This window comes from Muntiacus reevesi, chromosome 1, assembly GCF_963930625.1.
Source record: "Muntiacus reevesi chromosome 1, mMunRee1.1, whole genome shotgun sequence".
Lineage (NCBI taxonomy): Eukaryota > Metazoa > Chordata > Mammalia > Artiodactyla > Cervidae > Muntiacus > Muntiacus reevesi.
Genome location: NC_089249.1, coordinates 51,466,341 through 51,478,607, shown reverse-complemented (window position 1 = coordinate 51,478,607; position 12,267 = coordinate 51,466,341). Strand labels below are relative to the sequence as shown.

The 12,267-nt window shown below is 41.8% G+C and overlaps 1 protein-coding gene across 5 annotated transcripts in view; it reads right to left on the bottom strand.

The window, feature by feature from the left end:
* The window catches only part of ERC1 (ELKS/RAB6-interacting/CAST family member 1), a 274,453-nt gene that overhangs the window by 198,333 nt on the left and 63,853 nt on the right, over positions 1 to 12,267 (bottom strand). For all 5 annotated transcript variants that reach the window (XM_065943059.1, XM_065943083.1, XM_065943090.1 and 2 more), the window contains exon 4: positions 2,980 to 3,054. In XM_065943059.1, the coding sequence (XP_065799131.1) occupies positions 2,980 to 3,054 (75 nt within the window). The remainder of the gene's footprint in view (positions 1 to 2,979; positions 3,055 to 12,267) is intronic.

The window sequence follows — 12,267 nt, the reverse complement described above, 5'->3', positions numbered from 1 at the left end:
GTTGTGGCCAGCACGGGCTACTCTCTAGCTACGATGTGTGGGCTTCTCACTGCAGCGGCTTCTCTCACAGAGCCTGGGCTCCAGGCGCAAAGGCTTCGGTAGCTGTGGCACAGGGTCAGTTTCTCCATGGCGTGTGGGACCTTTTCGGACCAGGGGCTGCACCCACGCCTCCTGCCTCGGCAGGCAGATTCTTTACTACTGAGCCACCAGGGCAGCCCCCTTGAACTAGGATTTTGATTTACTTGTTTACAATTACCTCAGCTCACAGAGAATAAATAAACAACTTCAAATGCACTATCTGAAAATTAAGATGACTATAAATCCTCCTGGATAGATCAAGATGTTGTCCCTCAAGAAAAGACTAAGATAATAGACACAGGCATGTAATTACCTTGCCAATGAAGAAAGGGATACATGGCTCTCCTCTGACAGTAGCCTAGGCAGCAATGAAAGGGGAAGCAGAGAGAGGGGGGCGTATTTCTAGCACCGCTGGGTGCCACACAAGTGAAACAGCCTCCAGCTAAGAACTCCGGCCCCACACATCAGCAGCCCCTTCCTCTATGAAGCCCCGCGAGGCCCTGGCCAGGACACGTTTCCCATCTTCTCCCTGAATCCTAACACACACGGGGGGGGCAACTGTGGACTGGATCAGCACCGTTGCTGCCATTTCACGCACCATAAGATCACGCAGAAGGGACCAAGATTCCAGCTCTGACTGCCCGGAAAGAGATCCTGCCATAACTGCTATGCTGGACTAGTTTCGGCATCAATGCAACTGGTCCTCAGGCTGGGCTTATTTGAGGACAGTCCTTCCAAAGGAGGTTTTAGAACGGATGATAACTAGATAAATAAATTCTCTACCATCTTACTACTCTGTTCTTCCCTAGTCCTTGGTCTCCCAACAATAATCAACTGAGCCCACTGAAATCCTCCGCTCCTTGTTAAATTTCTCATATCCTCAACCTTTTTTCAAAAGGTGTCTCAGCTGCATCTCAGCTTCTTCAGTTGTTATTTCAACATAACATCCACCTGACCCCACTGGGCCACCGGAATCTCCGTCTCTTGCTTCTTAGCAAAATGGCTGGAGGTTAACACAACTTAAAATAGATCCACTGCACTTCCAAGCTGTCAAAAGCAAGCAAGATGATTCTGTGAACATGGGCACTCTCGTGTGCTTTACTTTTAGGTTCCAACTCAGTAAATAATATGCACAAATAACCGTGAGGGGAACGTGAGTGTGCAGTCCATCCTTCCTAAAGGCTCTTATCAAGATTATGTTCAGGACTATTAATTGTCTGACTACAAAGAACCCAGAATCCACTAATTTGGAATTTGTCTGGAAAACCCTTTCCCCAACAAGAATACAGATGTATACAATATAAGTTTTAAGAGGAAATCATCTAAGAAAACCGCTATCATAACTGTACTTAAGAAGCATCTATTTACACAGAACTATTTATATACCAAAAGCTAAATATTCATGTCACATCAACAAATATTAAATGAAGGTGCACAATGCAAAACATTGTATCAAACTATTTAAGGGACATGAAGAAGGTGAAAGGAGAAACAGAGATGGGGAAAGGAGAGGAGGGAGGGTCCCTGTCTAAAAAAGTCTTCAGCTCTTATAAGAAAGAATATGCTGTTAATAAAAACTATAATGTTTACTATGTACCAGGCCCTGTTCAAAGTGTTTTAGTTGTTTTAACTAATTTAAATGACAAAACAACCCATGCGATAGGTACTAGTATCATCACCATTTATCAATAAAAAAATTGAGGTATAGAGAAGTTAGGTTACCTGTTCTACATCATATGGCTGATTACATAAAGTCAGGTTTTTAATACAGGGAATTTCATAGAGAAGGCAAGCTCTTTGTCACCAAGCACCATAACGATTTGTAACTACTCAGTGACTTAAAGCAGAGGTCCATGGAACCCCAGGGGTGCTTCCCAACCCTTCTGAAAAGCTGAAACTCTTTTCACACTAATTCTCTGACTTGCGGGCCTTTCCCACGGTGCTAATACGTGCAGTGAAGGTGGAGGAAGGCAACAGACTGGGTGCCTTAGGACAACGGCAACAGCACGAAACCGCGCTAGCAGGCAGCGTGTTCTCAGGGTCACAGCTCTCAGAAGAAGAGAGACAAAGAAAGAAAGAACATTTTCAGAACACTGGCTCACTTAGATGTCCCGGATACGTACTTAACCCTTAAGTATGTATCTTTTCATCATTCTGTGAGGAAATGGGAAGGGGCCAGGTCCGCCTGCTGTGTCCTGAGTATGACACGGCTCCCAGGACACTCGATGGGCTGCAACTGAATCAGGTACTTTTTTTCATGAAAACCTATGCTTCCCTGATGGCTTAGATGGTAAAGAATCCGCCTGCGATGTGGGACACCTGGTTTGATCCCTGGGTTGGGAAGATCCCCTGGAGAAGGGCCTGGCAACCCACTCCAGTATCCTTGCCTGGAGAATCCAATGGACAGAAGAGCCCGGTGGGCTACAGTCCACGGGGATGCAAAGAGTCGGACACGACTGAGCGACTAAGCACAGCACAGCCTTACTTGAGAGAAGAACAGACATTTTCCTTTCTTTTTTTCTTCTTGGCTGCGCCTCTTAGCATGCAGAATCTTGGTTCCCCAACCAGGGATTCAAACCAGGTGCCTTGCAGTGTCTTAACCACTGGGCCGCCAGGGAAGTCCCTGGCAGACAATTTCTTAAAAACAAGCAAAATGAGTCATTTTAAGAGAATAAGGGACCTTGAGATTAAAAGGTTTGAGAAGAGCTCATTCCAAGAAATGCTGGGCAAGAGGAAATGAAACTGAAGCTCTTTTCATGTGTCGTGTTCATGAAGTCTCACTATTTCTTCGTCTACAATGTGAGTGAACTAAGTACCACTTTCTAAAACTCACACATCAAAGTGTGGTCACTGGAAAGTGCGAACTGATACAGTAAGGTTCCTCATTAGGTTCCCACTTACCTTCATTTCAATAACAGTTTGCAGAGCTTTAGTTTTGGCAGAATCAGGGGCGTTCTCAAATCTCCGATGCATCTCCTACACACAAAAAGCAAGAAAGAGAGTAAGCGTCCTCCTCTTCACTCCCATTTTCCCAAGAGAAGGTAGGGGTGGTGAGGGAGTAGTGGGTGCATGCAGAGATGACTTTCCCAGGCTTGTGAGACACTGATCACTTCCTGTCTCCCTGCCCTTTCCCTGCGGACCAGGAAGCCCAGAGACTGCCCTCAGCTAAGGGGAACAGGAGGGCCCCCATCTCTGAGCACCTGGTTACACACAATGCATCCCAGAGGCCTCAGCCATCATAACAGGTGATGCTCCGGCAAGCCCCCAGGTTGCCGTGTCACTCTTCCACACAACTTGGCAGCCTATTTCAGGACGCCAAGCAATCCAACAAGGGGATTAGAAATAGTCCCTTTTCAGAAGAAGTCACAGAAGTCCAGTGCGCACGGCACGAGCTACTGAGAGCATCTGTGTTGATAGCATCCTCTGCATAACATCTGCCTGAGAACCACAGGCCCCTGGCCGACCACGATGGACGTCTCCGGTTTTGTAGGGGCCACAGTCAGAAAGAAAAAGAGAGTAAGGCTGCTGAATGAGTGTCCGAAGTAGTCTATGGTTAGCTAGTGTCAAAAAACAGAGTTATTTTTTTAATCCAAATTTCCTTGAGTTGAGGATCAGAAAAGAAGGAAGGGGTGGAAGAACATCACAGTTACGATCTTCAAGAGATTCCCCCTGGGGTGACCGACCTTTCCTGTCAGACTCTTGAGACTGTCTCTGAGTCAGCTGGTTCTTCCCAGGTCCCCTGAGATAGCCCAAGTGACCACAGGGAAGGCACATTGTTGTTGAATGCCCAGGCCTGCCCTCTGCTCTGCCCGTTTGGCATCGCTATATAGATGTCTACCGGGTCACTCGAACTTACTTCATCCAAAACAAAACTCCTGATTTCCTCCTACTTAACCTGGTCCCTCTTCTGAAGACTGGTGAGTCTTGCCCATCTCCTTAAAGGACACTAGCCTCCTGGTGGCTCAAGCCAAACACCAGAGGGTCTCCTTCAAGTCCTCCCAGATCCTCATCTCCTACCACCTTCCAGAGCAGATCCTAACTGTTCCATCATCAAAATACTCCTCAAATTTACCATTTCACTTCATTTCCAGTCTAGTTTGAACCTAGATTACTACAACAGCCTCAAGTTAAGCTTCTTTCCCTTTCTTCTATCCATTTTAAAGAAAGCCATGGGGTAATCTTGATAAAGCATCAACAGATGATGGCACTTGACATTAAACCCTTCAATGAGTTTCCCATTTTCTTATCACTCTCTACAAGGTCAACACAAATGGACAGAGGACTGGCCTCCTGGTGTAAACTATGTTAAAATTAGACAAAAATGCATGAAGCAACTGTTTTCAGACATTGAGAAGACAAGCAGCAGAGGACCATGAGCCTTGAGAGAAGAGAAACTAACAAGGTTATGATCCAGACTTGCTATCTGATGTGTGATGTGCGGAGAAGAAGGCAAATGGAAAACAGCAGTCCTACAGGGCTTGGAACACAGACCAGTGGGTCCAAGTCCCCATGATGCTGGCAATGTGCGAAGCAGAGTAACAGAGAGGAAGAAGCTAGCTGGTAAAGCGTCTGATCCGACAGGGTCCCCTGGAGTCTTCAGATAAAAGCTAAGTATTGGTACACAGGGAAAGACTCCATGATGTCAGACAAAGAGCGACTGTTGGGGGCAGAACAATGATCAGGATCAGAGAGTGATGAGTGAGCAACCACCTGAGCTCACAGGGGTTGGCAAGAGTCAAGCTCCAAACAGCCCAATGGAGAGGTCAGCGGTGCTGAGCAGAGACATTCTAGCCCTGGAGAGACAGCCACCTGGGCCAGCCCCAACAGAGTGTAAAAGTAAGTCTCGTTAACAGTCAAGTTCATCCACGATTAACTCTTGCCAGGCAAAACATTCCACTAAGAAAGACAGAAAAATCCACAACACGTTAATCCAGGACAAAATCTGAACCCATGAGTTCAGATCATAATCACCTGTCACCTGCATTAAGACAACAAACTCATCAGTGACCTCCCGGCTTCTAGTCTGTCCACACACCCTACACCGTCAACAGGTGATAAAGTGGGCAAACGGATATTTAATAATATACGTTTAATAAATGAGCACAGAACTTTAAAATGTATTAACAAAAAGAAAATGAACTCTGCTAATTGTTAACTAATCTTCACCTATTAATAAAGTCTTCTAAGGGCTTCCCTGGGGGCTCAGATGGTAAAGAATCCACCGTGCAATGCAGGAGACCCAAGTTCAATCCCTGGGTTGGGAAGATCCCCTGAGAAGGAAATGGCAACCCACTCCAGTATTCTTGCTTGGAGAATCCTATGGACAGAGAAGCCTGGTGGGCTACAGTCCATGGGGTCCCAAAGAGTTGGACACAAATGAGCGACTAACACTGACTGACTGACTGACCCTACACTTTACATTTATCTACTTGAAATATTAAAACTGCATTTCTTAGAAATATCTCACAATTCAGACACTGAATTAATTTTATCTGAACTTTTCCCCACAACCGACTTCCAATTTAGGGAAATTTCCAAATGCTTTAAGGTGAAACTATTACAATTTCATTTTAAACTCCAGCAAGCATACCTGTAGTATATAAAGAAAAGAAAAAAACCCATTTGAATAAAAAAAAACCCTCGTCTAACAAGGAACTTGGGTGTACTTTAAACCATTTGCAGGCATAAAACCTTCCAACTAAAACATTTTAAAACCTATCGGTTGTAACAGATTTCCGTTCAACAGCCTGCACATTAAAGCTCATTGTGAACATGTCCTGCAGTCCATAGACTCATCAACTCCCCTTTCCCACTGACACATCAACCCTCTGACATGTGCACTGTCAGTAGAGAGAGACGGCTCTGGAAATAAAAGTGAAAGTACTATTCAGACAAATGTAAAGAGCAGAATATGCTATGTGCTTGCTCTATTTCACTCTCTTTAGCCTGAAAATCTTCATTCAAAACAAATTCAAGTACAGGTAGAATTATCTGGATCTTGTCATACTGTCAACTGTGGTGCACACCAGAAAATGCCTTTAATTCCTCTCATTCATACCCTAAAGAATAATGACTAGACAAAGAAAACAAATAAGGTAGAAACAAAATCTCCCTTTTGTTAGTAGTCTTCTTTCTTTTTAAAAGTCAGTCAACACTTGCTTACACAGCTGAGAGAAAGGAGTATTTGGGGTTGAAAAGCAGCACTTATGTCTGAACTTTATTTTTTTCAACATTCAGGTTTTAGCCTCCAGCACCCCTGGTTCTCGGGTAGATGTCCCTTCACCAGATTTAATTCTCCACACAAGTTCAGGGCTGACTGTATTCAACACAGACACGTGGGAAAGAACCCTCAGTACTCTGCCTGTACCTGAACTCCAGATATCAGGCGGGGGCACTGCACTGTAACCCCTCACCATCTCGACCGACAGCATCATTTTGAGAAAACACACCCTCCTGCCAAAATGAGGCACAAGTCACACACACACACACACACACACACACACACACACAATGAGACAGGATAAGCTGAATCACAAAGGTGAGCAACGTAGCTGTTTGCAGTTTCCAAAATTACTAGGGAAGCACACGCTCACCGGGGACCCTTTTCCTTTTTTAATTCTCCCTTCTCCTTGTCCATTGTTTCCATCTTTTCTCTATGTGTATTTGTTTCTCTTTCTTCCCTCTCAAGTCCTCTGTTTTTACCTTATAACTGCCAGTAATACAGACAGGCATTCCTCAGATGTGCTAGTCAGTCAGTCAGAATTCCTACCTAGAACTAGTCACACAATAGGTGTTTTAACCTCAAATACTTTAGAACAATACAATTGTTCTAAACAAGATTTGCTGATTGAGATATCATACAGACAAAAATTGGCATACATGTAAATAAATGTTTTTATACAAACCAGTATTTTATTCATCACAATAGGATCTACATTAAGAAAAAAAAAACAGCACGCATAAATCTGAAATATTTATTCCACTTATAGACAATGCACAGAATGCATATGGGTTGCTGATCCAAGAATTCCATAGCCAGATTAGGTACGGTCTGCCAACAGATTGAGAACCAGACTTGGGTGTGTCACAGAACCACCTGGAAAGTCTGTTAAAACCCCACATGCCCAGGCCCCAGGCCCTAACCACATCTGGGCTGTAGTTCAGTATTTGTCCAATAGATGTCTTCACTCTTCTACCCATCAAAGGAAAGACACTCCAGTAAACAATACAAAATCTAACCATAAGTCACCTAACAATGTAATTCCACTACAAACAGAAAATACAGGATTAAATTTTATTTTTCCTTCTTTAGCTTTTACTTGGGGGAATTATTTACCTGCTATTGACGGAATTGTTAGGGGAAGCACACTGATTGAAACCGCCCACCCTGGCCAGGCACCATAGTAACCATTTGCATGAGTTTTATGACAGGAGATCCTGATAAGGAATACGGAACTAACAAGCCACCACCAACCGGAAGAGTTCGGGAAAGGTCAAAAGGAAACACCACGTGTCCGTCCACTTCCCAGAATCCCTCTTGCTAGCATCCATCTTGGCTGAGCGCTGCGTGCGCCACCAGGAAAGACTCTGAATTAGAATGATTGGCCAAAGACTACCCGGAAACGAATCCCATCACCATAAAACCCAAGACTGCGAGCCACACGGCAGAGCAGTTCTCCTGGGTTCCCTTACCTACTGCTCTCCACCCGGGTGCCCTTTCCCAATAAAATCTCTTGCTTTGTCAACATGTGTCTCCTCGGACAATTCATTTCCGAGTGTTAGACAAGAGACCAGTTTCGGGCCCTGGAAGGGGTCCCCCTTCCTGCAACAAATGGCGACCACGAAGGGACATCTTCGCTGAGATTGACATCCTGACCACTCGGGATACTCAGGGGCCAGCTTGCCTGACAATGAACCAGACCCAGCGGCCACATCTGGGACCCTTTTGTCCCTGGTCTCCTCCTGACGCGGACAACTGGCCAGAGTGCCCCGACCGGTAAGAAACAAGAGACTTTATTGACCTCCCTCCCCTTCCCTCTCTCTTTCCTCTGCTTAGCCCTTCCTATCCTTCCCGTTTTTCTAATCCCCCGGTCCTGGACGCAGGAATCTGGTCGAAGGGCCTCAGCTTGAGCTGAGGATTGGAGACTGATCACCTCCTTTTGGCAGAGAACTCGAATTTTCTAGTCTGGTTTCTGGTAGGGCCGAGTTCCAGTCCTCCCTTTTCTGGAAGCCCAGGGAAAAGTCCCGTAATGCCTGGGTGTCTGCAGGTGGCAGGAGACGTCTGTAAGGCCACCCCCTTTGCCCCCCTTTCCTGCCTCCTCCCCCTTCTTTCAACCTGGCTTCCTTTCCTCCTTTTGAAATCTTTGAGGACATCTGAAGTTTTGTGTCTCTATAAAAGGTTTTCTAAGAGACTGTATTCTTGTATTTAAGAGAGTGTCTGATGAGGACTGCCAGGTTTATATGTGTGTGTTTTATTTGTGATGGCCATTTTGCTTTGTCTGGCCACCATTTAGACCTGCCACCATTTTGTTAGAGCTTGGTTTTCTTTCCCTGTGCCTTGAGGCCAGGGCTCTCAGGAACACTTATCTAGACCATCTCTAACTCCTGAGACTGAGAAAAAAGAAAAAAGCCTTTAAAAATGTTATTTATTTCAGCTTTTTTTATAAACTAGTAAATTTTATATTGTAATATCTAATTCACCACCAAACTTAGAAAATGAAGCTAGATCTTGCAGTGTGTCTGTCTAAATATGTCTTGGTATGTTTTTGTCTCTGGGTAATATTTTTAGGTTAATTTATAAATGAGCTCTATTTAATTGGCTTAAAAAAAGGTAAGTGCTTACAAATCAAATAATTCTAAATTAAACAGTAAATTCCAGGTTCAGGTGAACTGGGAAATATTCAGTATTAAATACTTGATATTAATGTTTTTTTTGACCTATCTAATACAGACATGTCTTAGAGTAATTAATATCAAGTAGAATATTTTCATTGTACCTAGGTTTAATATAAGTTAAATATTATACCTATTACAAGTTTGTCAACAAAGAAATTACCTCGAGTGAAAAAACTTCTAAAAAAAATGTAACTGAGGTATGAGTTTGTATATAAACTTTATTAAGAATAATTATTCTTTAAGAATATCTGTCTACAATAGTCTCCCCAGATTGGTGTAACTTGAATTTCTAAGGGTTGTGCTAAACTAAGTATTGGAAGTCTATTAAATAATTAGGTCATTTCCAAATGAAATAAAATTTTGAAACATTTACTACTAAACACTGATTTCCTTTTACAGAAAAACTAAAGAGATTTGGGACTATAAATAATGTTTGATGCCATCCTAAAATGTTTTAAGAAAGCAAGGGTTTTAGAAATTATCACTGGTATTTATGCGCACCAATCTATAAAATGCTAATATAAAAGTTAGCTCTTGGTTGCTAAAGGAAAGCAGGAAGTGTGCTTTCAGTAAAAAAAAAAAAGTATAAAAAATACTAAAAAGAGTTATGCATGATCAGGATTTTCTAAAATTGGATTACAATTAGTTAGATAAATAGATTTTGTTAAAAATGACACGGTCATAAGAAAACTGGTTAGAGCCAATTAGGTCCAAGATGGCAGAGCTGACTTTCACTAGACCTTGAGTCTTGGTATTTACGCCCATTGTAACATATCAACAAGCTAAATGATGCAGCCATCAACATTAACTAAATCTGACCAAATGTTCTAAATGCTTTTAATTGATCTTTTTGATAAAAATTCCTAAATCGAATTCTTTTGAAGTTCCTTTGACCTCTAGCTAACTTTGGGGTGCTTCAGAGGGCCCCTGAAACATCCCAAAGGGAGATATTAAACTGTGTTTATTTGATTGGTTAAATTACATGAAAAAGATTATCAAATGAGCAATAAATCTACTCATGTTATAATGTATGGTAAAATTACTAATACAGATATCCTAGAAATTATATAGAGTTCTTAATATTTTGATATGTCTTGGTGTTCTAATGAGAAACCTGATGACTTCACAAAAGTTAACAAGAGACTAAATGAACCAGCAAATATGCTTATAATTTTTATGGTTTCTATCTGAAAAATTACAGGTTTGAATCTTGTGTTTTCTGGGAGTAAGGAAAACATTCCTCTCAAACTAATTATGAAAATAATTTGGTAAAATTATATGTTATAAACAAAACAATTATATTTTCTCTCTATCTGACTCCTCCAGAAATTTGAAACTCTTAGGTTTCCAGTAAGTTTATCAAATGAGCTAAAAAGGTTATCTCACTAACAGGTACAAAAATCTCAAGGAATTTTTGAGACCTTAAAAGAAGAGTTCACCTAGATTTGTTAGGCAAAATCTGTGATAAGCTTTTGGTGTGAGTTTCCCAGTCCTGTTTTATATCAAAAGTTCAGTCTGAGATCCTATAAGTGTTTCAACAAAATAAAAAGTCTATGATCAATTCTGTTATGTGATATTAATGTGAAAGTTTGTTTCTGAAGTTTATCTCAGTAATCTATCTTTGGACGAAGATCAGATGCCTCATGACCTGCAACCAGGACTGGAAAAAGACATAATTTAAGAGACTGTCTCCAACCTGGATGGAAAGACTTTTTATCAGGTACTCTTAACTAGCTCATACACAATAAAACTGAAGAGAAATTGACTCTTAGATTAATTCCCACTTCCAAAGCCCCTACACTGGATTGGTCTATAGAGAAGACAGCTGACCTGATCTCACCTTAAAATGATGCTCAAACAAGAGAAACTACAGTACACCAGGATGAGACGACAACGACGTCAGAGGTAGACAGCTTGTCCAAGATACTGGACCTGATTCGAATGATCGTTTATAGTGTTCTCTTGACTTCTTAGACCTTTGTATATAAATCAAATGCTTTTCTATCGTAGGCCTGATACTATGCTCGTTTTAAAAATCAATCCAACTGCTGGGCTTGTGGCCAATTATCTGTGTCTAGCTCTGGGTTACCTTGGTAAATTTCTCTACTACAAGACTCTAACTGGTTGGCCCTGAGGAAATTTACTTTAAAAAAAAAATTTATAGTCATATTCAGGTCACTGTGATACTACCAGACGAGATCCCCTCACTGGGCCAGTTAATATACAATGGAAAAAAGACAATCTCTTTAACAAGTGGTGCTGGGAAAACTGGTCAACCACTTGTAAAAGAATGAAACTAGAACACTTTCTAACACCATACACAAAAATAAACTCAAAATGGATTAAAGATCTAAATGTAAGACCAGAAACTATAAAACTCCTAGAGGAGAACATAGGCAAAACACTCTCCGACATAAATCACAGCAAGATCTTCTATGACCCACCTCCCAGAATATTGGAAATAAAAGCAAAAATAAACAAATGGGACCTAATGAAAATTAAAAGCTTTTGCACAACAAAGGAAACTATAAGTAAGGTGAAAAGACAGCCCTCAGATTGGGAGAAAATAATAACAAATGAGGAAACAGACAAAGGATTAATCTCAAAAATATACAAGCAACTCCTGAAGCTCAATTCCAGAAAAATAAACGACCCAATCAAAAAATGGGCCAAAGAACTAAACAGACATTTCTCCAAAGAAGACATACAGATGGCTAACAAACACATGAAAAGATGCTCAACATCACTCATCATCAGAGAAATGCAAATCAAAACCACAATGAGGTACCATTACACGCCAGTCAGGATGGCTGCTATCCAAAAGTCTACAAGCAATAAATGCTGGAGAGGGTGTGGAGAAAAGGGAACCCTCTTACACTGTTGGTGGGAATGCAAACTAGTACAGCCACTATGGAAAACAGTGTGGAGATTTCTTAAAAAACTGGAAATAGAACTGCCATATGACCCAGCAATCCCACTCTGGGCATACACACTGAGGAATCCAGATCTGAAAGAGACACGTGCACCCCAATGTTCATCGCAGCACTGTTTATAATAGCCAGGACATGGAAGCAACCCAGATGCCCATCAGCAGATGAATGGATAAGGAAGCTGTGGTACATATACACCATGGAATATTACTCAGCCGTTAAAAAGAATTCATTTGAATCAGTTCTAATGAGATGGATGAAACTGGAGCCCATTATACAGAGTGAAGTAAGCCAGAAAGATAAAGAACATTACAGTATACTAACACATATATACGGAATTTAGATAGATGGTGGCGATAACCCT